Genomic DNA, 26,909 nt, shown 5'->3' with positions numbered 1-26,909 from the left:
TGTAGATCTGAATTTCGACTGATTATTGTCCATGATTGTGTGATCACTAATTCTCAGGTCCTTCTAATTATTTTCACTCCTGCCTTGATCTCTAAGCTTGGAATTGTCTATCTTTACTTTGATTGAGTGGTAGATTTGGTCGATTGATATATGCCTACAGACCTATGTTTGATCGGACTACCAGGCTTTCGAAAATTCACTGACACTTTGGGTTACCTTAACCCAATATTTCGATGTTCACTCGTTACAACTTATGCTTGTATTTGTCTAAAAGCATTCATAGACGCGAAAATGTGTTATAGTCTTTAAAAGATAGTAGTTCTTCATGTCGAAGTAAGTATAGAGGTCGGCTATTTTATACCGTATAAGGGCTCTTTCACGTGTTTCAACTAATCTTGCAGTTAATGTTTCGCTTGTCTCCGTTAACCATCGCATCCTCTGGCTTGTATAGCATTGAATATAAAATATTATCGTCAACATTTTAATACCATTATTTTATTCCTTATGTAACACCTGGAAAGAACCAATGAAGAAAGATGTGATATAGACAAAATTATTTTAACTTATTACAGATATTATCCTGAAATTGCTATTTTATATTAGTATAAGGGGATTTAAAACAATTAGTCCCTTTGATAAATTTCGATGATGCAATGAGAAGACGTAGTTTATCAGAATTATGTGATATATTTGCGCAATACATTTCGAACAATCTGATCACATATATACTTGTTAAGAACATTTATATATGAAAATTAAAAGGTCAACTAGACAGGTTAAGGGTAAGTCATAACAAAGGAAAAAATATGAAAGTACACAAAAACAAATGTGATTACCACTCTGGATAGTAAATCAGTACTGCCAGGGTAGGTTAAGTGTAAGTACAAATTGTTTTTGAACACATAAAGGGGGTTTCAATTTTCGTATAGCCAAGGCTTCAATAAACCTTAGTATACGTCCTTGAAGGCTTTTGTACAACACAACAAATGCTGATTTGATATCAACCTTATGACCCGTCTCAATCAAATGTTTCGCAATGGATGATGATGTCTGTCTATCCTGTGATCTTATTTCACCATTGGAATTCATCTGATTTTGCAACCATTTTGGTATATGTTCACCCACCCTTAATTGCAAATCACAGTTGCTCCTCCCTACGTACGTGTTTCCATACATACATGTAAATTTATAGACACAATGGGATGTGACACAATCGTTTTCATGCTGTTTGGGCTTTTGGTGAAACATAGACCTTGTCTTTTCGATGATGACAAGTTGGGCTGCATAAAATGTCCGGTTGATAGCTAATTTAAGTCTCTGTTTCAACATGAGACTATTTATGTCACCTCTGAATGGTAGCGTAATATAAACTCGCTTTTTGGGTGCCAGAAGCGTCATAGGTCTAGTCATATTGCAACCCTTCCAGCGGTTTATGAACTTCAAAGGGTAACCATTATTGATTAACGTATCAGTCAAGAGCTTCATCTCTACTTCAATAGTATCACTAGTACAAATACGATTGATCCTATTGAATAGGCTCTTTATTAAGGGATTTGTTTATAATGTAGGATATTTATTGTTTAAATTACAAACTCACCCACCCTAGATCACTGTTAACCATCTGAAAACGTTAAACGGCTTCTTCATTCTAATATGGGACATCTCAGCAGTCCGTATTTATGATTACGAAAAAGGGAATCGAACATAAAACTTTCAGTCTTGCGAGCGAACGCTTAACCTCTAGACAACTGGGTCGGAATCTAATGATATACATGTTCAATTTCAATCGATTCAAAGTACTAAACAACTTTCATCCAGTGCTTTCGGGTCTCCAATAATTATTCAACTAAGGTCAGTTCGTAATATCAGCTATATAAATTGAATTTTATTTAAGTATTATTTATATCATTAGTAATACTCAATTGATATAAATTATGAAATCTTCTATATTCATTACTTTATAATCAAAAAGGTTATTTCATAGTTATTCATTATGCAACTAGTTAACAAATTATTGGACTCATGATCTCAACCATTGAAATTACTACAATATCCACAAAACCCCTTCTGATGTAATATTTAATTAACTACTTATATTTAAGATTGATCTGTACTGAATCTGTTTACAAATAACCCATCATAATTTATATTGCTGTATAATAAATGAACTCTGCCTGGAGTCCCTCCAGGGGCTACTGCCGGTCCCAAGCCCGGATAAAGGAGGAGGGTTGAGCATGGGGTTAGCTACCCCATCCCATAGAAAACTAACTCGCTAAAAAACGCTAATATAATAAATGACAAAAATACATATTATCTGCATTATTATAACACATCAAATAGCCGTCCGTAGTTAAAGAAAGAAAATAAATGATGGGACAATATTCAGCTTCAGTCAATGGTTATTGTAAGAGATGAAATGCAAAAAATATAGTAATCAAATGAATAAATAAGTAAATAGAATGTTTGTTTAATGTTTTGTTTAATTCGAATATAATGTTCATCATGAACTGATATCTATTGTAGAATGTTTGAAAACTTAAAGATGTTAGACAATCGCATCGCATAATAACGATCCTTTACAGGATAGAATGTACATGACAACAAGTTTCACTGGGAAGCGACTAAATTGAAAAGTAATTAGATTTGTTTCTGACTTCAATTAAACTATATTTTATTGTATTTATTTTAGTAATGCTGTCTAACAAACAATAGAAATTTTGTTCACTTTCATTAAGTTATTAATGGATTGCTAACAATTAAATTTATTTTTAGGACTTTGTGAAAAAGTGGCCTCATACTGTTTTCGTTCAATATAACTCAGGTCATCTATCTTGATAGAAACTTAACATTCAAAAAGTTTTTATCGATTACTTATTATCAATTATTCATTGTAAGTCAAGTAAGTTACTGTAGAGAACAGCGTATACTTATGTTGTGAATGTCATAGTATTGATTTTATGTGTTTGTAAGTATACCCACATTTATTTGTGAGGTCTGTAGACGTTTTCATATATTGTTTTTATCTACCAAAATACTAACAAAGTCCATAGTCACTCTCGTATTTGTATCCATAAGGTTTAGGGGTGAGTTCATGAATGTCATTGAAAAAAATATCCACGGTTATTAAAATCTCTCGCAAATCTGAACTATTTGATCGCATCAATATTAGTTCAAAATCTGAATTTAAATGAAACGCTGTTATCTACAAATGATCATTTTCACCTTAAATGATTAACTTAATCAATTTGTTCGATGAATTAATGTTATTGTTGTCAAATACTTACAATGAATACCAACAGACAACATTCACATCTACACTAAAACAAATCACATCTATAAATAATAGTTGATTTCCAACAAATATAATAAAGCAATCCTTGTGCCATAAATATTATTATACATTGGTATGTGATGCATCTTAAATGATGTTACTACGAATATAATTTCAAAGACATGTTTGACATTTGTTCAAAATGAGCAAGGGAACATGAGTATAACTAGGACGTGTTCCATATTCCTAACCAGTAACATAAAATAAGTACAAAAAATCTTACTACTAGTGAGTAGTTCAAGTAGATATTAGGAAATGTCCAGAGTCAAAAAATGATGTGAGGCAACACAGTTGAAAGTCAAATTCCTGATCTAGTGCTCTATATTTAAAAGACAAACAACGAAATATGTTCCAGTTGGGTTCGACTATTAAAAAATGATGGACAGTTAAATTCAAGGTAAACTGAACCAACATATGTCAAGTAGATTAGCACAAAATTCACAAGAGTAATGAACATCTGACTCACTCTAATATGCGACTCTTTGGTGGTCACCGACAAAAACACACTTTGAGGCTTCAAGTTTCTTAGTGATTATAACACTTTATATGGTTGATTCAGAATTCATTTATTATACACTACTAAACTTATCTTATATTAATAACCCAAATTAATTTCCCTTCAGTAATCTTTATTCATTTTGACCATGCTGAGCCATCCTTTCCCAATGATAATTTCCCTATATATCTTTTGATGAATACTTAAGCCAGTAACAATCAAACGGTTATTAAACTTTCCTTGTTTTAAAAATTTTTTTAATACCTTTGTTTATTTAACCTCACTGTCACCATGTATAACAAGTTTATTATCAGTATTATTATCATCTTGTAAAAATAAGTATATATAATTGCTATTGTACAGCTTTGAAAATGAATTCGCCGAAAAGAGAACTCTTCGCTGAACTAACCTTTCTTATTCAAACTAATTATGTCGGTAAATGACTGTTGATTTGAGTATTCACTATTTGTATAACAGATTGATACTTAAAGTATTACAGTGAATGAATGAGAAAAAATCCCTATTTCATGAATGTAATCACATTAAACTCCTCCAAAATAATCATTAGGTGTAATATACATCATGGTGAGGATTATTTCATATACTCTTAAATACTATTTCTTTGCCAAGAGATACGACTTTTTTAAAATATAATGTACATGTCATGTAGAATTAAAGTTCCATTATTTCATTAAATTAGTAACATTTCTAAACTTTAACTAAAAAACGAAACGATTTATATTTTTTCAAGCAACTTGTTGGTATTTCTGATGCTGTATCTCCTTTAAATCCGATATTCATGAAAGAAGAGTGGAAATAGAGAGAGGGGTATCTAGCCTCTCATATGCCCTGATGATGGGACAGTGCATGACGGTGTTGTGTGCTAGGTTCAAAAAGGACTGTATGTTATACGCATGCAGTCCTCCCTGTTATTGTTTCAACTTGTTAATAATTTATGTTCATTTGATCTTAGTTGAATTATTTAAAGTAATCAATTATCCAATCAGTTTTCTAGACTATTTCTATCGAAACGGTTATCAGTCTTGTTCTGAAACATTTTAGTTAAACAGTAAGCTCTTTGTGTCTTGAATAGTCTAGTAGTAATCTTTCAAACTGTAACACTAAATGATACGAGTTCAAACATCTAGGTAAGCTACAGTTCCTCAAAGATCTGAGATACACTTTTATGAATGATCTCTTCCAGACTTAAATTATATTCCATTCCATGTGTTTTTACCTGTAGATTATTAACATGTTCTAGAAAAGCGTAATTTCTTCCATTTCTCAATATCTTAATCACAAGGAAGAAGTATCCTGAGCATTCACAAACGTTAGTATCCTTTATTAATAGTACAATACCCGTTATGAATAATAAGATGCTAAAGACCATTGTTTTGATCAACAAACCATCATCTATTTTAGTACATTTCGATTGTGGTTAACAAGTTAAAACGCTCATTTCGTTTAATATGGGACTCGTCAATAGGTTATACCTGCATCTCGCAGTTGATTTTCAAAATAGGAATCCGTCACAATATCTATCACTTCAAATTCTACAGCTTTATCTACTAGGCTATTGAGTCTAGTTATTAATTAACCTGTCAAGCAGGTATGATGCTTATTCGTAGAGATTTGCATTACACACATGTAATGAAAAGCTTGTAACTAAAATGTACAATAGTGGTTTCAGCTAACGATAGACATATTCACGGTTAGCTGGAAAATTAACCAAATATTTTCAAAATTTTATACATCTTGAGGACGGGATGATATCTTAGTAAGGTGAATAAAATAACTCCCATTTAAGTTTCCTAACTAAAAATATACGAATAAAATGAATGAAGACATTTTGTATTCAAAGTTACATAAGTTGTTAATCAATATTTTTAACATTTATAACATCAAATAAATAAATATGTATTCTGAAAACAAGTACAGAGTTCATAACGGTTTGCAAGCATGATGAATTCGGTGTACATAGTAATCATAAACATGAAGGATAGATATGTGAAATTAGATTGTTTGAAGTGTTATAGTTCAAAACGTTTTAGGTAGTAACTTTTCATATGAATTACAGTAGTGCGAAGCGGCACTTGGGAAACACTACTTCTTTTCGAGTCGACTTCTTGCTGATGTATCAACAGAGTACTTAAGGTCGTTTCAAGTGTTATAACGAAGTGATAATAATCATCTACAACCAAATAAAATAAAACGAAAACAGGAAGCACAGAACAAGAATAACAATAATTACTGTGGTAGGTCTGTTGAGATACATGTGCGATATTGTTTTATGATCCATTGTTAGGGTTAGATATTTAGTTACTTACTTACGCCTGTTACTCCTCGTCGAGGAGTATAGACCGTCTGTCAGCACTCTCAATCCAGCTCTCAAGTGGGCAACCGTTTACAGTTCTTTCCATTTGCTATTCATCCTTTCCATGTCTGCTTCCGATTCTCGATGTAGTGTGTTCTTCGGCATTTCGCTTCTTCGTTTCCCTTCACGATTACGAGTTAGCGTTTGCCTCGTGATGAAGTTTGGTGGTTTCCACAATGTATGTCTCATCCACTTCTAGCGTCTTTTCATAATTTCTTCTTCAGCTGGAAGCTCATTTGTTCTCTCCTACAGTAGGCTGTTATTCATGGTATCCGACCAACAACGGATATTGGGTATCTTGTACAGACAACTGTTTATAAGTACATTTACATTTTTGATGATGGTTGTATTAGTTCTCCAAGTTTCAGTTCCGTACAGTAGAAATACCTTGATGTTCGTATCGAAGATTGTGACTTTGATATTGATTGACAGTTGTCTTGAGTTCTATATGTTCTTCAACTGTAGGAATGCGGCCCTCCCTTTGAAAATCCTCGCCTTTATGTCTGCAACAGACCCTCCTTGTTCATCGATAATTCCACTTCCAGTTTCTCCATCAAGCATGATTGCGTTGGTGGTCTCCGTGTTGTATTTGGGAATCTTGCTTCTTCCTTTGTATATTTTGAGGCCTACTGATGCAGAGGCTTCTGCCACACTGATTGTCTTAACGTGTATTTGTTGGTATGTATTGGATAGAAGGACCAGTTCATCTGTGAAGTCCAAATCTTCTAATTAGTTCCGAGCTTTCCATTGTATTCCATGCTTTCCCTTAAATGTCGAGCTCTTCATAATCCAGTCAACCACCAGAAGAGGAAGGGGGAGAGGAATCAGCAATGTCTGACTCAGGTTCTCACTTGGAATGCAGCTGTCCTCCGTGCACTTTGCACTGTAGTCCGTCGTATGAATTCCGTATGATGTTGACGATCTTTTCAGATACCCCATAGTGTCGAAGAAGTTTCTATTAATTCCTCCTATCCACACTATCGAATGCTTTCTCATAGCCAATGAAATTGATGTATAGTGACGAGTTCCACTCAACTGATTGCTCAACGGTGATCTGTAGTGCAGCGATTTGGTCTGTGCACGAACGATCCTTACAGGATTCAGCCTGTTGATCTCAAAACTAAACGTCTACTGAATCCGTCATCCACTTTAGCAACACTCTGCTGAAAACTTTTCCTGGTACTTGTAGTGTCAGTTATTATGCCAAGCCCATATACCTTATTCGAGCTTTCGGACATCCCATTCTATTCATTTTACTTGAGCCATACATTGACCTTGTTATTTGTTCGCTTATCAATCTAGACTGTTTTTATATGAGCGTATATGTGTGTGCCCTTCTTATTTCATTAATCACATGTCTGTAGCTTTATTTTATCTGACTATATATATTGAGTAACGCTTGACAAAGAGGGAGTTGGCTTCCCAGCCATCTTCCATACGTGTCATTTTTGCTTTGTTGTGCTTCATTCGCTTCATGTACAAAGTATATGTATTCTCAAGTCAATTCTCGTTATTCGACTTATTTAATTCCGTTTTTGGATAACGCGATTTAAGTCGACGATGATATACGAGAATCAGCGATAGCAAACATTCATACAATCATTCGTACACTCTAAATGGAGTCAGGTCAACGGCCACTAAATACTGACAGCAGTGTGATGCGGTGCCCTTATTTCCAGTCTGTCGGTGGAACATGTTCTCCCTCCCAAATCTTCCTTAATAGAACGTGAAGCATAGTTGTAGTTACTTCTATGTCTGACTTCAGAGCTTCGGCTGGTATATTGTCAGGTTCTGCTGCTTTTCGGCTCTTGATTTGTCTGATGGCCATCCTGATAGATACTGTCCAAATTATTTGAGTTTACCGGGGACGCTGTAAGTGCGAAATATCTGAAGGCGAGGAAGTTTAATGTGTGGGATCAGCAATAAAAACGATTAAACATTTTGTGTGGAATGCGGTATACTAAAAGGTGTAGGTACACATTCATTGAAGTAAGCATTTATACAGAAAACATAGGATGGGAGCGATTTCATTTCAAGAAATAATTACGGGAAATGATTTCAGTCTCAAAAACGTACTGGCAAAGTAATTAATATCATGTCCACTTCGCAAACAGGTAGTGACAGGAGATTACCTTGATTTTCACACCGAAAACAAGACTTGAGACAGCAAAAGTGTCAGAAACATGATCTGTAACTAAACGTAGGAAACTAGTAGAAAATTAATAATGCCATAGTTCGATTAGTAAGACGAAAGAAGGATTCAGCATCGCTTCGTAAGTTAGCTAATATGAAAGACAATAATTAAACCTGGTACTTAGATCTGTGATTCTTTTGTGGGTGAATGACCTGTAGAAATCCTTATTGTATATACACTTATGCGTTAAATGATAATTATTCAGGTTTATTTCTCTGTTCAAATGTGATGTACATAAGCATAGAACTTTACAATAAAAGAGAGCCTGCTTCTGTTTACCGTAGATTTTTATCTATTGACATTGTTTCATTCACTGTCTTATGTCAGTCAATAATTCGGTCTTGTGAGCATCTATGGACTTGGCAAATCATAATAATTACTGTATATTATCGACTGGAGAGCTAAAAATATGCACACTACAAATGTTTGAAGTATCCTGAATTAAAAGGAAATTCAAGAAAAACTAAAGAATCCACATTTGGAAGAAGGATTAATATAAAAGTCTCCAGATTAAATCAGTTTACGGAATTTCACTGTTGCTGAAACCAAATCGAATTCTTTTTCAATTTTAGTTATAAATGATTCGTAGTTCACATAAATTTATTGTTATATCTATGAAATGAAGTGACCACCAAATGTCTAGATATTTACAGTTGAAATTTACCTGGTCATTACATACTGTAATTTATAGATTATACATATAAACTCAGTTACATCATGAATAATTAGATTAATTGGATTAATTTCCGCAAACCATCCAACGATATTTTAATTGCTAGGAGAAAACTCAGTCAATGAGGACTTAAATTATGATAATTGAAAATTCAAAAGAAATAGAACATAACTACAATATCACAGCTGAAAGCTTATATATATATATATATATATATATATATATATATATATATATATATATATACTGAGTGAAATGGAAACTTCCATCGATGTTAGGCTAACAACTTACTGAAGTAGTGTATTATCAAATTATCAGAAGGGGATTTGTGGAGATTTTATTAATTTCAATAGTTGAAATCATGAGTCAGTTGAAGCTAGACCACCATGGAAACCCTGGAAGCGTTGGACGGCCGTTTCGTCCTTAAGATTTCAGGTCAATCAGGTAGCAAAATCGAAAGGTTAGGTTGACTATAGTTTGTCACGAGAACTATGTACTGACAGAATAAATTAATTTGAAGAGGCAAATGACTTACACAGTTCTTAACTGTTATAATTTTTTCCAAAACTGTTGAAACACAGTTATGTCTGTTTATTTGTTTGAACACATAAGTATTGGTACAAGGGGGCACCAAATACATATGCGCCACACAATAACAATGAGGCCTGTCGTAGTTATCATTGATTTGTGTGAGGGCTGTGATACTGCCCAAGTGTCCAAATCGAAGCAGGTGGTTTTCTTAGTGGACCACAGCCCGAGTCTTTGACCTACAGGTCAAATCTAGAAGGCAATGGAGAAGTGTTAGGAGATGCAGTCCCATAGTAGCTGGTGACTACCAATAGGTTCATACGTCATTTGTCCCCTCAGAATCCTGCAGTCTATGTGCACAACTGTTTTGGAACCAGAGTTTTCCATCTACCCTAGATGGACTCTCTGAGTCCATCAACCTGGTTAAAACTTCGGAAATTCGCTTTTCGTCCTCTCAGTTTCGTAAACAACACTCACTGTAAAGCAGTGTGTAGGGTCTCCCTGGCAGTAGCTGTATACGCTTCGCCATGTGAGAGCACTTCGAGAGGGAGAGCTGACTCTCCCCACCCTCTGCCGTACCAGGGCATCCGGGGATCCAAAGTTATGTTGTGAGGATATTACTTGGTGGAAATTTCTCTCCTTACAATTAATTAATTACCAAGGTCAGATTCGTGTGCTACGCTCTGAGTGAGGGACAGTTGTACTACCAGGTTCTCCTAATTGAATCACGTGGAAAGGAAGGCGAACCTTCGAATTAGTGAGTGAAAATCAAACGCCTTAACCACAAAGTCACAGTTTCACTATGAAGTCAGGTTTGACTTTTTATTTAACATGACGCATACACAGTATGTTGATAAAAAGGGAAATATTCCCCTTTATCAGCTATTTTAGTCTTTCGGTATCGATTCATTCAATGTCTTGTTCCTCTTTAGTATTCTGAAAATGTCTTGATAGTAAGTCGATTCGATGTACCTACACACGTATTCACAATTTATTTTCCTCTAAATCTCGGATATACTGTTGTATCGTATACTTCATTTCGAATTTCCTTCAGTCTTTATGAATTATATTCTCTATGTTTAGTTTATTAGCATAAATAATATACGTTAGACACCATGCATTTCATCTCCCTACACTGATGTGAACTATGAGAACTTAGACCTCAGTGAATACTTCAAAAGCTTTCGAAACAAGCCACGAACAACGAAATCCACAATTGATTCATTTCACAGAAGACATCAGCAACGATTGTTTTAAACCTATATTCATATATTTATTTATTTAAACACATAAATATCAGTACAAAAAGACACCAAAACGAATGTGCGCAACACAAATACGGAACTGAGATTGTAAAGACGTAGATAAACGGAGGGTATAACCAAAATGAACAAATGAACAGGAATGGTTTGTGGCATGACAACTCTGCTTAAAAAATATGACCACGGAGATCCCTTTTATTTAAAGGAATACCTTTCACTTTTGTAAAGAATGTAAAAAGAATATACAGCAGGAACGCCAATGACTTCTATTCTGAGCCATATCTGACGCCTTAAGCCACTGAGTTCCACGATCAGGACGAAACCCAACTTTAGACTCTTAGTACTTTAGGCACGGAAAAGTCAACAGGACCGGATGAACTACACCCAAAACCCTGAGACGAAATGCACAATATAATGCGGCCCCACTGACTGTCACTTGGCCAAAGTGAGTTACCTACGGACTGAAAGGATACAAATTTCATTCCAATACATAAAACACGATCAAGACAATTCTCACCAAACTACGTGTCGTAGTAAAGATACTGGAAAGAATCATCAGAAAGACCATAATAACATTCATGTATACCAACGACTTGTTTAACAACGAGCAACATGGCTTCGGAAAAGGTCTATCTTTTTGATGGAGTTTTGCTCTCTGAGCTGGATGGTTTAATCGTGAAGTTTTCATCGTTCTTCTGAACGACATCATCAGCACAAATTTCAGGTAGAAGTGAAGTGTTCGAATTTCTCCACATGTGGTTCACAGCATGTCATGTACACCTCGATGTTGATTGGTTCTTGTTGACCTTAAACCTGTCATTGTTGACTTCTTTGTTTTGGTTGTATCTCCCAATGGTTTCATTTTTGTTCTTATTTACAGAACAATAAAACGTCATCAAAACCACCCACCTGAGCTACAAGTCTTCTCCACCATCTCAAGGTTTATCTTGCACAACGAAGCTCCTTATAGCAAGAGAAATAGATAGTCAGTCAGTCAGTAACAACGTAGAACTTCGTACGTACGTACATCAGTTTGAGTTGCCACACCACATTAGCACAGAGATGCAGTGGTCGATTCAAATCCCGTAGTGCTAGATGTAGTAAAATTATAAGCCGTGACTAGAAAAATTAGGGTTTGAAGATGTTATTCGAGGAGTATAATCCAGTGAAATACATTTGAAAAGAGAAAAAAGAGAGGGACATGAAGTATTCAGAAGATTAGAATTTGGGAGAACACAAAGAGTGGATGCACCTGCGTCATTGCAAACGATTTTGAGCCATGTCATTCAGGGTCTCTAACCATCGGTTGCTATCATCTCGCGATCCCCAACCAGGTAGTCTACACCTACCAATATGACTCAGTCCACTTGTCAATGAATTCATGGACTTGTGCCATGTTTTGGTCTGGCCGCCTCTAGCTTTCTTCCAATCTACTTCTACACCATAAAACATCGCACATCAAGGCAGCCAGTGGTTGGGCATACGTAACATATGTCCCAGCCATCTCAACTGATGAAGTTTCACCACTTCGTCAATCGATTTGCCATCCTTACCTAGTACCCGTTTCCTAACAACTGTGTTACTTACTCGATGGTCCCAGGATATACGAGCAATGTTTCGAAGACACCTATGATCAAATACTAGTAACCTACGGATATCCTCTACTCTTACCGGCCATGTTTCACTGCCATAAAGTAGGACGGAACGAATTGCTTCTCAGTAAACACGTCCTTTGGTTGATAGACAGATATCTCGCCTACACCATAAATGACGCAAGTTGATAAAAGCTAGTCGAGCCTTCTATATCCGTGCTGAGATTTCGTCACACACCAGACCACAAGGGCTGATGAGACTTCCAAGATAAGTGAAGCGATCGACATGCTCAACTACTTCACCCCTATCATTTGTTCGGGTGTCAATGCAACCCAATCCTGAAGCAACATTTTGCATTTCGAGAATGGGGAGAATCGCATGCCGAACATGCTTGCATTGTTGCTTAGAGTGGTCAGAAGACTCTGCATTTTGTCAGCGTCTTCGCCAAATAAAACTATGTTATCAGCATATTCTAAGTCAACAAGTGAACCTCCTGGTAGAAGTTCAACCCCTGGAAATCTAGACGAGGAAAGTGTTATCTCTAAAAGTACGTCGACGACAAAGTTGAACAAAAATGCAGAGAGTGGACAGCCCTGACGAACACCACTTGAGGTAATCAATTCTGATGACAGTTCGCCATAAGCTCTCACTCGACCAGTTGTGTTCGAGTAGAGAGCCTTTATAAGGTGAATGCACTTCTTTGGTACTCCTTTCAGTGACAAACACTGCCATAGAACCTTACGATCAACAGAGTCGAATGCCGCCTTAAGGTCGAGAAGTACTACCATTGTAGGGCGTCTGAATGTGTGTCTGTGTTCTAGAACCTGACGTAGTGTGAATATCTGATCTATACAACCACGTCCAGGTCTAAAACCAGCCTGGTTTTCTCTAATCTGCTCTTCACGAGCTTTGGTTAGGCGTCGAAGTATTATTGAAGCTAATATTTTAGAAACTATATTTGTCAAACTGATTCCTCTGTGATTGTCACAAGAGGACTTTTGTCCTTTCTTATAGACTGGCACAATCAGTGATTGAGACCAGTCAGATGGGATTACGTCCAGTTCCCAAATTCTACATAAGACCTCAGTTAATCTCACTGCCATGGATAGAGGCTCTAGATAATGGAAAATCAGTGGATGTTGTCTACAGAGATTTCAGAAAACCATTTGATAAGGTGGGAAAAAAGTATACTACTCTTGAAGCTGTAAAATCTAGGCATTGCCTGACCTCTCATAAAGTGTATCAATGATTTCTTGGTAGGTCGCAGACAGAAAGTAGGAATAAATTCTAAATGCTCCTCCTTGAATGTCCTTTACTTTTTATGCTATGTAAATCAACTTTCAATATAGTTGAGTCCCCAATATTACTATTTGCTGATTATGTAAAAATTTATTTATGTGTTCGGATAAATAGATAAAATGACTTAAATATTGTGACTAACTGGTCGAAAGAGAGGCTGATACCTATCAGCGCGGCAAAGTGGATCTATCGCAGATTAAGAAGTGACCTGATTTTGTTGCATAGAATACTAGGAATTTATTTCGAACTTATCGTATCTTTTTCTTCCAACATCGGGACATCTTAGAGAACATAGCAGGCGAGTAGAAATGTCAAGAATGAACAAAATACCGGTGGCATACAGGTTTCCATACCGAGTCATCAATGCTTGGAACCTGCTACCCGAAGCAGTGGTGTCCGCACTTTCAATTGACTCATTCAAGAGAAGACTAGACACTCAAAGAAGCACACCAGAAAGGAATAACATACGCCGCAGGCCTTCTGTCCTTACTACACAAATCTGAATCTATTTCTTGCGACTGTATTTCAAGGGCTTTGAATAAACTGGAAATTGTGACGAAAGCAGATAGATCGGACGCGTCTTTCTTCAGGTGACAACTGTCCTGAAGAAACTCAACATATTACATAATGTCAGCTTTTACGAACTCAATGAATTTTGTTAGGTTATTTTCCAATCATGTCGTTTAACTGTCTCGCTTTGAGCACTAACACTAACTTCATTTAGAAACATATGTTAAATACTTGTTCTTCAAGCATATTATTCGGTGAGACTATAATTCATGGACGACCTTTGAGCGACTCCAGACTGACCTTGAGTGTCCATCTAATAACCAGGACCAAATGAGGGTTATAGTCCTGTGCGAGGATTTGGAATTATGATTTACAGTTGACGATTAAAGTTAGAAATTAGATTTAGAGTTTTCATCACGAACTGATATCAGCTATACTTCCAAAACTATATTTACCCAAGTGGATGAATGAATTTTGCGCCAAAATCCGAGACCTGTTTTCTTATGCGTGGTTGGTCCGACCATAAATTATAGACTCACCCTTATTTTTCTCAGTTCAAAATAACTTGATATAATCACTATACTTATTGACATAAACGAGGATTAAGATGGGTGCAGGAATAAGTTTTGTATCTAAAACTCAGTGGCAAAGAGGTAAAGCTAAGTAAAGTGTAGCGATCCGTATTTAAAATATCGGTTGACTAGTAAAAAGTTTAAAAACACAAAATATTGCAGGGAACAAACACTACTTAGAAATTAAAAACTCACATATCAGATGAACTAACTACTTTATCAATAAACAAATGATTCTAATTCCAGGCTTTAGGTACCCTTCCTTAAGTGGGCATGGAAGTGATCCATATAACAAAAGAAATTAGGACAATCACTACTAAAGCGAAGTCTCAGGAAATCATGCTTTACTTTTACTAAATGGACAAGATATTAACAAGTAAGCAGACTATGTTGGTGAAAATACTGTTGAATTAAAATGACACTATTGGATGGGGAAATGTTACAAAACACATGAAATAGCTTAAATTATTAACAACTACTCAACGCTTTTGATCTAAGTTTAGTTGCTTAATCAAGTTACACATTAGCCTAAGGAAACACGTTTAATTACTTATGATTACCATTAGTGCTTCGTGTACTCACGGCAAATTAGTACATGTACAGTTATGTCTAAAATAATATATTCAGTTATCTTTCAATTACAGACGGTAGTCTAGCAGTTTTGGGATAAGTGCTAGATAAGATTTTACTGCTGGGTATCTGTACTTAGTCGTTAACAGGCATGCTTAAAGCTTTTGTTGCTAAACTACCTAACTCATGGTACGAAATTACATCACTTCATCTAACTATGCATAACCTGTACATAAACAGTAACTAGTAATAAACTCAGCTACCAATTTACATAAACTTTTTGGTTGCCGTTAGGAAATAGCAACATACGTAACCAGTGATCGCCTATATTCCTTCATGCAAATAAAACCAACTACAAATAGTGCTTTGTTAACTTGACCATGTCTACAATAACAATAAAGTTCAAAAAAATATAATAACTGATAAAGCAGTTCATACTAAATTATAATGCAAGTCATTTACATGAAAATATACTGGACTCCGAATTGCACTTTTGTGAGAACACCAGCGGTACAACTTCGCTGTCCAAACTGAGGCAGATGGAGTAGGGCTCAAAATCGAGACTTGACAGCGAAAAATTAGATAGTTTAATCACTGAGTCACAGTTCTACAGTAGTCCATATGCAAACAGTAGAAAATATCACATTACACAACCACGTTTCTATATCACGTACTATGGAGAAACAAAATAATACCAAGAATTATCTAAACGGGACCAAGTACTTTGACCTTAAGGATATTGGAAAAATCACTGACACAGTTATTATGGCTTAGATGATTGGTATAATGAATATGAGAATGATAAGTACTTAGTCGAAATACACAAATACAATTACCATTAAGTTATAAAGATGAATACATCGTTCAGAAAGCCAGTCAAAGCGAAATATAGTCAGACCAAAAGTATTACTAATACATTGTACAGAACGATTATATTGGCATTTCAGGATAATACTAAAATAATACCAACTGTGTTATCCATAATTGTTTTATCATAAAAGAAATGTGTACACATGCTATGTGGATAAGAACAACGCTTCCCACATACACACCATTATTTGTCAGTCTTCTTCCTTGATGAATCTAACCCATTTGACTTTGCTCCATTTTCCACTTTTCCATTATCTAGGTTATCAGATTTATGCGTAGTACGCTTACTTTGATCAACAGAACCAATAGGAACTTTTTTCGACTCTGTATTACCACCCAAGCCTTCTTCATTTCTTTCAGTTTCACGATTTGTTAATTTATTACTAATTAGATCGTGTAAGGCAAGTATTGCTCTCATTATAGCAGCAACATAAATAACAAGCATTTGGTCGTTAGTATTAACGTGAATTGCACGGACTGTATCATGCAGTTTGAGATCAGGAAGCAGATTGAAAATATCTTGCAACTGGTATATTATACGATGGTTAACAGGAAGCTTGTCAGAAGAAACCAACTGCAAGTATTCACGAATTTCATATAACTGTCGTAATAAACCGGATAATCCATCTAACTGACAACCGATTCTTTGCGATAAAGAACCAAGTGATGTATCCTTAATATCCCTGTAAATGAAAAATTAACAATAGAAAACTAGTTGGTTAGTGTCTGAAAAAAGAAAAATGAACATCCACTCAAATCTCATGAAATAACTTAGGATAAATAAGGAAAGTTTCTGGACTGTTGTAATGCTCAAAAAGTAAAACGGAACATCTTAGAATGTTTTGACATCAAATATTCCTTGTGCATTCATTACTAACATATTTACGACTAATTTTACAACTCAACTATCACAAAGGTTTGGGCCAGTTGGTGCTCGTCAGTACGGTTTAAATAAAATCTTTAAGGAACTGATAGTCCCAAACCTACATCACCTAGTGAAACAATCAGAAATGTTACTACAGAACGGTTCTGTCATTGTGTACAGAGATGTTTTCTAGACCCTGAAGTTATGGAATGTTCGATGTTTAGTTAAATGGCTGATTAATGAAAATACATCACACCAAACCTCATCAGTTGAAGAGTTTGTGATTCTGCATAGACTGAGATGGTTGGGCCACATATTACTCATGCCCAACCACCGATTACCATGACGCGCAACGCTGACTAGTGTTGGAGACAGACGGAGAAACTTTAGGGGCAGACAAACTAAAACGTGGCATCAGTCCATAAAGTCATTAAGTTCCGGTTTGAGCCAAGTTAATAGATGCAGACTACATGGTTGTGGTCTGCGCGACTATCGAAACCAGTGATTAAAGACTGAGTGACATGGCTCAGAATCTATCACAATGGTGTAGGTGTATGCAGTGTCTGACTTCCCTTAAACTGTGAGATTAAAATTACTTTAAATCTTTCTTTCTACGAACTAATTCTTTCTCCTTGTATCATATCCCTATATGAAATCTTTTTTCATTATCATTGAAGTAACTACTTCTATAAAATTTGATGTTCGTTTTGTGCTAACGAGGCATGGCAACTTGAACTGACGCATACATGTGCCTGGTCCTGCGTTGTAGCTGACTGACTGACATTACATCCAACTGCAAATAATTAACGAAGGCTTTATGCTATGAAATTATTAGGATTATTATAATCTCACCGCAGTAAGTGTTCAACACCAACTTCTTCAGCTTCTTCAGCATCTACTTCCGATCGAAGATGATCAAAAGATTTCGTTGTTGGGGATCCATCCTTTAAAAAAGCCATAAATAATAGGTTTGTGTGAAAAAAGTAATAGTCTAATAATGTACACCAATAGGTTAATTTCTGCATATACCATATTATATTTTCTCCTATTGGACTACACATAGGAAGCTAAATGGATTACTGTAGTTAATTTCTGAAATCGAATAACTAAATATCAAGTACATTTAAAAAAAACAATTTGATAAAGTACACCAAGATTTGAATTTGGTTTTGCCTATTTAACCATCAAACAGTATTAAAAGGTGAAAAAAAGTTATGACCAAACACAAAGCTAAATCGAAAATGCTGTTCATGGTTTGCCTACAAAAAGTAACATCAAAATTTCAGGGCTGAAATGTCTTTTTTATAGTAAGAAATTCAAGAAGTTTACGGCCACAATTCGTGAGAGAGCCAGTAACCTGCAGCGTAAAGTAGGGTTAATGATATACATATATAGCTCACTCTGTAGAATTCGATAATCTGGAAACTTAACAGCAACCATCGTGCAAATCATGCAATTGGTCTCAGAGGACAGACGTTATATGAAAACAACACAGTCGAAATGCCTACTTAATAATATTCTTATCTAGTTGCACAGACCACATTAGTATTTAAATCAATACACGCGACAAGAGGATAAAGGAAATTAGTACAAAGCCTTATGACAGAATATACGCTTGTTAATATACTCCAAACAGTTGTTTGTATAAAAAAAACTGTTAGACATATAAATAACTCTACGTCACAGTATTTCTGCCTTTTTATAGTAAAAAATGGTACGACAGTGTCTTCGAAAACAGAACTACACATAACAACAAGAGCTCGAACTAATAGTTGATATTCTACTTAGTAAGGGAAAGTACTTAGTGCGAGCTTATATAAACGTACGATAACTTACATCGTGAACTTCTTCAACTGCGATATAAGCCTCAGTGGGTAGCCCATCAATTTCTTTTCTTCTGACGTCAACAACTACCAGAACTGAGTTCGGAGCATATTTCCGGAAAAGTTCGTTAATTTTAATATCGTTTGTACAAAGCTTAGGACCGGAGTGATACCAACCCACAATCTTTTCTCGAGCTATACCGGAATAGACTTATTGTAAAACGGTTACCGTTAACTTTTTTAAACATGGTAAACATGCTTTCCAAATAATCGTGGTCGAGAAACCAAACATCCGGATCAGTGGCATCTTCTTCGAAAGGAACTAAGACAGTAAGTTAGTCACGAAAACTTTACCTGCGAAGCTATTGCTGACATCCAAAATGCTTCCATTTAATGAGCCCAAAAGAACACCTACAACTCTCTTCTGACCACTGGTGACTTTTCCAGATCGACTATAGTGATCAACGACCCCCAATAATACGAGTGGATGGACCACGACCTTTTTAATTTTTGTTTGACTGGGTGTTTTCTTTTTACCAGACTCATTTGCGTCACTATCCAAAGTCTAGAAGTAATCCAACAAAGTAAGACAATAATTACCATACTGACAGAGCACAACAACTTAATTAGCCGCGAAGATATTTGAAGGACATAGAGAAGGTTATACTCCAAACCCAGATTTAAATATCCAACATATTTATAGACCAATAGATTTATTTTCCTCAGCTACTTCGTGTATCTTTCCATGGTGGTAGCTTGAGCTGCACTAGTATTAATGAATTTGACAGTTTTTCGAAGGTCGGTTTGTCATAGTTTATGTTTGTTGTATGCAGTCGTGATGATGAAATCAACACGTATCATGCAACATGAATATAGACAAAGTGACTGTAATTTCGAAGATAGAATGAGGTAGGATAGTGAAGGTAAATGGATCATGAGTGAACAAACAGACTTATCAACTGACTAAAAAACTAAGAAAGAAAATGTGTACATAATTCGAATATGATGAGGAATCAATAACAGGTAGACAAATTCCAGGGCTGCATTCACACACGACAAATCAGTGGGAAAACTCCTTAGTATGTAGTATACCATTATCACGTTAATTCTTATTTACTTACTTTACTTTCGCCTGTTACTCCTAATGGAGCATAGGCCGCCGACCAGCATTCTCCAACCCACTCTGTCCTGGGCCTTATTTTCTAGTTCCATCCAATTCTTGTTCATTTTTCTCGTGTCTATCTCCATTTTCCGGCGTAATGTGTTCTTTGGTCTTTCTCTTTTCCTTTGACCTTCAGAATTCCATGTGAGGGCTTGTCTTGTGACGCACTTAGATGCTTTCCTCAACGTGTGTCCTATCCACTTCCAGTGCTTCTCCCTGATTTCTTCCCCAACTGGGATGTGGTTTGTTCTCTCCCACAGTACGTTGTTGCTAATAGTGTCCGGCCAACGGATCCGAAGTATTTTGCGTAGACAACTGTTAATAAACACTTGCATCTTCTGGGTGATGGCTTTCGTAGTTCTCCAGGTTTCTGCCCCATACAGTAGAACTGTCTTGACTTTATAAACACGGTCTATAAAGGTTATTAGTTGATATATTTTCAAATATAAACTATTATGTACTATATGAAGCATTATTTATCTTCTCATTATGACTTTGTTTAAAGATTGAAGAAAATCATTTACTTTTAACAACAGTCTAAATTCTATTGATTATCATTAATGCAATAATATTATCTATAATCAGTTGTTTATACGTACAGAATCAGTGTAAAAACCGCATGGAAACTACAAGAAATTAAAATAAACTTCAAGCTGAAAATGTCTGACCAACGGATCTGAAGTATTTTGCGTAGACAACTGTTAATAAACACTTGCATCTTCTGGATGATGGCTTTCGTACTTCTCCGCACCATAAAGTAGAACTGCCTTGACATTTGTATTGAAAATCCTGACCTTGGTGTTGTTTATCAGAGAGGTGTTTTGAATTCCAGATGTTCCTCAGTTGTAAATATGCTGCTCTTGCTTTGCCGATCCGCGCCTTCACATCTGCATCAGATCCACCCTGTTCATCAATGATGCTGCCCAAATATGTAAAGGCTTCTACATCTTCCAAATCTTCTCCGTCAATTGTGATTGGATTGGTACATTCTGTGTTGTATCGGAGAATCCTGCTTTTCCCTTTGTGTATATTGAGACCTATTGCTGCTGAGGCTGCCGCCACACTGTTCGTCTTCTGCATCTGTTGTTGGGTTTGGGATAGAAGGGCCAGATCGTCTGCGAAGTCTAGATCATCCAACTGCATCTTAGATATCCATTGTATCCCGCGCTTCCCTTCAGACGTTGACGTCTTCATGATCCAGTCGATCACCAGGAGAAAGAGAAACGGTGAGAGTAAGCAACCTTGCCTAACACCGGTCTTCACTTCGAACGACTTTGTCAACTGTCCTCCATGCATGATTTTGCAGTGTAATCCATCATATGAATTCTGTATGATATTGACTATCTTCTGAGGCACGCCGTAGTGTCGAAGAAGTTTCCATAGTGTTGTTCTGTCCACGCTATCAAATGCCTTTTCGTAATCAATGACGTTGATGTAGAGCGATGAATTCCATTCAATTGATTGTTCCACAATGATCCGTAGAGTTGCGATTTGGTCTGTACACGATCTATCCTTACGGAATCCTGCCTGTTGGTCACGAAGTTCGGCGTCTACGCAGTCCTTCATCCTGTTTAACAATACCCTGTTGAAGACTTTTCCCGGTATTGAGAGAAGAGTGATGCCCCTGTAGTTATCACACTTGCTGAGATCACCTTTCTTCGGTATTTTGATCAGGAGTCCTTCTTTCCAGTCTTTTGGTACTTGTTCTTCATCCCAGATATTATTGAAGAGAATGTGGAGCATCCTTGCAGTTGCCGCTACGTCTGCTTTTAGTGCCTCTGCTGGAATGTTGTCTGGTCCTGCTGCTTTGCCACTCTTGATTTGTCTGATGGCCATGCTGATTACTTCAATTGTTGGTGGGCCAACATTGATTGGGAGGTCCGTGGGTGCTGCTTCGATGTTGGGTGGGTTCAATGGAGCTGGTCGATTCAAGAGTTCTTTGAAGTGTTCTACCCAGCTGTTTCGTTGTTCTTCAATATTGGTGATTACCTCGCCTTCCTTACTTTTCACTGGTCGTTCTGGTTTGCGGCGATTTCCAGGTAGTTTCTTTGTCGTGTCGTACAGTTGTCTCATGTTTCCTTCTCTTGCAGCCTTTTCCGCCGTCGTTGCTAGATCTTCCACACATTTACGTTTGTCGATTCTGATGCTCCTCTTCAATTACTTGTTTACTTCTGTGTATTCAGCTTGTGCCTTGGCTTTTTCTGCTCTTGTTCGACTGGTATTGATTGCTGCCTTCTTGTTCCTCTTTTCTTGAATCTTATCCAGTGTATCAACAGTGATCCATTCCTTGTGATGGTGCTTCTTGTGACACAGGACCTCGTGACGTGTTGAAGTGATTGCCTCTTTGATCCCCTTCCAGTTGCTCTCCACAGTAGTTCCTTCTCCATTGAGTAGACCATGAAAGGCCTGGAGATTATTGCTGAGGACTATCTTGAATTTAATGAGTTTGTCAGTATCCTGAAGAACGGCCGTATTGAAATTTTGTGATGTTTTCCGCCCCATTGTCCAGTGCTTGTTGAGCTTCAATTTCATCTTGGCAACCAGCAAGTGATGATTTGAGACTATATAAGCTCCTCTCTTGGTTCTCACGTCTTCCATCGTCCTCCTGAACTTTCTGTTGGTGCAGATATGGTCGATTTGGTTCTGCGTAGTGTGATCCAGTGAAGTCCATGTGGCTTTGTGAATGCGCTTATGTGGGGATATGGTACCGCCTATGACCAGTTTATTGAAGGCACATAGATTTGCAAATCTCTCACCATTTTCGTTCCTTTCTCCCAGTCCGTGTCGTTCCATGATGTCTTCATATCCAGTGTTGTCCGTTCCAACCTTGGCGTTGAAATCTCCCATCAGAATGGTCAGGTCCTTTGTTGAGCACTTCTCGACTATTGACTGCAGCCTAATGTAGAATTGATCTTTAGCGTCTTCATTGTAGTCGTTGGTAGGCGCATAGCATTGGATGATGTTCATTGAAATACCCTCTTTCTTTGTTTTGAAGGAGGCTTTGATGATCCATGGTCCATGAGATTCCCATCCTCTAAGTGCGTTTTGTGCTCGTTTGGACAGCGTCAATGCAACTCTTTGTGTATGTGGAGCATTTTCTTCTCCATGGCCGGAGTATAACAGAAGCTCGTCATGAGGCGTCATAGTTCTTCTAAATGAAGACCTTTTGACTCCCGGGCAGAGTTTAAAAGGTTTGAATAATTTTTTCTGGTTAGCGTGTTTTTAGCGAGTTAGTTTTCTACGGGATGGGGTCGCTAACCCCATGCCCAACCTTCCTCCTTTATCCGGGCTTGGGACCGGCAGTAGCCCCCGGAAGGACTCCAGGCGGAGTTGCGTTAATTCTTATTCTTTTGTAACCGAAGAAGTACAATCTCAAGTGGTGACTATGTGTTCCTTTTTATCACACTTGAAGCATATGGTTCCAAGTGGTTTCAAGATGTTCTGGACGGAATGGAAGAAGCTTTCGCTTAGCTAGCTTCCGTATCTAGTAGCAGTGGATCTCCAATACCCACAAGTACGGACCTAGATATATTTATCGATAAGAGAGAAAAGTGTTAGTAAATCATGATAGAATACTCTCCTTAGTCGCTTTGACTAGCTCATCTGTCAGCGAATTCCAGAATTTGACTACTCTAAAGGAGCTCCTACAGTCCGTTCTGCTATGTCGTATCTTCAGTATCTGGACGCTAACCCTAGGGTTTGTGTTCGGACTAAGCCTAAGTAGATGTCAAAGGCAATGCTTTGAAGTGTTTAGGATGCTGTAAGTCATTAGGTCACCTCTGAGATGCCTATTCTTCAAGGGATAAAGATTCAGTGGTTGGAGTAGCGCTTCATAAGACTTGAGTTTGAGTTCCTGAATTGATTTATTGGCTCACTGTTGGATACGTTCTATTATGTCCTTATCCTTTTGGAGTGACGGCGGAAACATCAAGTTTCCTTACAGTAAATGGAGTCAAATAAAACTGTTGAGCATTAAATGTAAAGTTTTACCATCGAACCCTCTTCTTTACTTCACCATGCATTTTTGTTTGTTTATCTGTTTCTAAACTGCCTATTTTCAGGGTTGCTGACAACTATTTTCACAGACGTGTCAAAAAAATGATGATGATCAGCAAATCATCAGCATTCATGTTGCATGTACCCTATGCCCACCTGCGATCTGACTTATTAAGTCTATCGACAACTGAAAAGCTGTTATAATAAAACACATTAACTACTGAAATCAAGTGAAAGAAGACAATTACGTGCCATACAGAAGAGTAAAAATTGTAACCGTTGTTTTCTATTCACTTCTAAAGAGATCACGAGCCGTTTGAGGCTGAAGTAGGTGCTTTTCATCTCACATTATAGTTTCTTTCGAGAAATCCGATACACGTGTGACGAAAATGATTAGGATAAATAACTGCTTTGTTCCTGTATTTTGAACTTCTCGAATTTAGAATAACTTTAACGGCTTTTCAACGTACAAACGGATGTAGGTCCTAATTAATGTCAAAGACAGATCTACCTGTAAACCCAGCAGCCTGTTAATGAAGTCAACGATACCATAAACAATAAATAAGTCCACCAGAACATTATCTTTTGTGTCTATGATTCTGTTTGCAAGATTTTTGTCACATCTCAGTTTCTGTAGCTTTCCTAATACTTATCCAGACATCATTTGAGAGGTGTCTCATTCTCCAATAAACTCAGAAGCAGCTGATGTTATTTGTTGACTCAATTGTTGCTTCACTAATTCTTCAAAGTACTGAAGAACTCGAAGATCTTATGTTTAGTGACAACCTAACAAAGAGGCTCTTGGACAACAAGATCTCTATTGCTCGTTCAACCTCTCTGTACCATAGTTCTGTGTGGAAGATCTAGGTTTAACTCCATTTTCGTTCAGGGTTCATTTAAGAATATCTCCAGTCTGTTATTTTCCTGATGTTACACATTTTAGCTATTATACAAGTAGTGTATTTCGATTTCTCGAGCAAAACTATCAATGAGTCACTGTGTTCTAACATTCTCTGACACCAGTATTAATTATTTCGTGATTTCGAGGTTTTTATCTAATCTCCTGAAACAATGCACTGATCACATCTCAGGTTTATCATTCGCTGTTTTGAGCATATTATTTCATCCGTGGAGTAATCTATCAAATTTCGACCATTTACACGCTTTGTCCCATGAAGAGTAGTTCTAGATCGAGATACAATAAATGCCTACCGGTCATTGCATAACCTTTTAATTTCCCGTATTCAGCTGGATAAGAGATTATACCAAGCGTGGAAGAAAAAATATTTTGTAGTGATTTTACACAAATCTGGCTTAACATAATAAAGACTCGCACAATGTAAAACTACTACATCAACAAAAACTAAGTAAAATGTCGGTAAACTATCGCCGGTAACCTGTGAACAGAAGATAAAATAATCTAAACATCCAGCAAACGTAAAAACAATAACTTTTAACAGGATATTCCTACAAGTTACAGCCCGATACTGGTCCTCTTACAGTATATTACTTCATCAATCACTTGTGTTCTTGCCTAGAAATAATATCAGCTGAGGGATGCTAGTACGGAATTTATATATTTTTTACAAGGTATTTAGTGTCTTGAGTATCAACTCAAACTGTTGGTGAACAGCTTTTGTATATGGTTATTTCATATCTTAATTTATTCGGATTTCCATAAAAGTACTTAGTTCGATAGGCAAATACTACTTCTGTATTCTTCATTTTAGTTTTTAAACCGCATACTGGGGATAGCTGCAGCTCCTTTGACAGTTTTGAAAGAAACGATTCAGTAGGAACTTCTAGCCTAAAATACTTATTTGTTTGTTTCCATGGTACCAGTGTGTCATACATTCACATATAACATATCGCTTGCGTGTTTTAACAATCTAGATTCGCTAACAGAATCGGACACATAGGTGTAGGCCGTTATCGGAATCATACTACCTACCTAGGACTTTGGTGACGTTTCTCCAGGTGCTGAATTATGATTCTAGAGAGCGGATTTGAAGTGAAATTAGGAAGGGCCCCATTGTATGATGTGGCACGATTGTTTCGTTTGTCAGGAACATGCAGAATATCTAAATCGTTTATTACTTGTATTTAAAAACAAGAAACCCTTACAATTCCTACAACACGAAGTTGTATCACAAAGGACTAGTACAAGTGGATATTTATTCACTCCAAAAACACGACGAATGTAGTCGAAAATTCACTCATATATTAGTTTGTATATCCACTGACTGTTAATTAGAAAAGTTACATAAATGAAATTAAAGCAAAATTGCACGCTGTATGTCATACTGAACATAGTTCACGTCAATTCAATCCAGAGGATAAAAATAACCAAATGCGTCAATGGTCTACTGAATAAGATATTATAATCAAATAAAAACAGCCGTTACACTCAGTGATCATCATATTGAAGAGATAATGTTGAGAAAGAATCAAAACGTAGTTCCGCCTTCGCTGTCATATCAATGATTAAAGTTTCGTTTCCTAATTATTTGGAACGTTTATTGATATTGACAATTTTATTGCTCATCTTTGGAGGAAATCGAACCGGCCTGTTTACATAGAAGATAGAATATAATTCTTTACCAAACAGACAAATGTCTTCTAATTGACAATCTGATCGTGTCTTGTGGTTATCTGTTGGCTGTGTATAGGTGCTCAAAATCTATTCAGTGCCACTTCGTTAAGATATATTGTATTTTTGATTTGGTTCGAGTGAATAGCTATTATGTCAAAGTCGATACAGAAACCTAATTAATAGTCATTAGCGATACAT

The 26,909-nt window shown here is 36.6% G+C and overlaps 1 protein-coding gene across 1 annotated transcript; it reads right to left on the bottom strand.

Annotated features, from left to right (window-relative positions):
• Window positions 1–16,317: 16,317 nt before the first annotated feature.
• Window positions 16,318–19,604, bottom strand: PSMD7 (26S proteasome non-ATPase regulatory subunit 7). Its single transcript, XM_051218793.1, has 7 exons — window positions 19,561–19,604; window positions 19,315–19,525; window positions 19,190–19,282; window positions 18,974–19,155; window positions 17,990–18,081; window positions 16,561–16,955; window positions 16,318–16,527 (listed from the first exon to the last, which is right to left on the bottom strand). The coding sequence occupies exons 1-7, from the start codon at window positions 19,561–19,563 to the stop codon at window positions 16,457–16,459; spliced, it is 1,047 nt and encodes a 348-aa protein (XP_051071916.1). The 5' UTR covers window positions 19,564–19,604; the 3' UTR covers window positions 16,318–16,456.
• Between the last annotated feature and the right edge of the window lie 7,305 nt (window positions 19,605–26,909).

This window comes from Schistosoma haematobium, chromosome ZW, assembly GCF_000699445.3.
Source record: "Schistosoma haematobium chromosome ZW, whole genome shotgun sequence".
NCBI lineage: Eukaryota > Metazoa > Platyhelminthes > Trematoda > Strigeidida > Schistosomatidae > Schistosoma > Schistosoma haematobium.
Note: the sequence above shows the minus strand (reverse complement) of the source record. Positions and strands in the feature narration are given on the sequence as shown.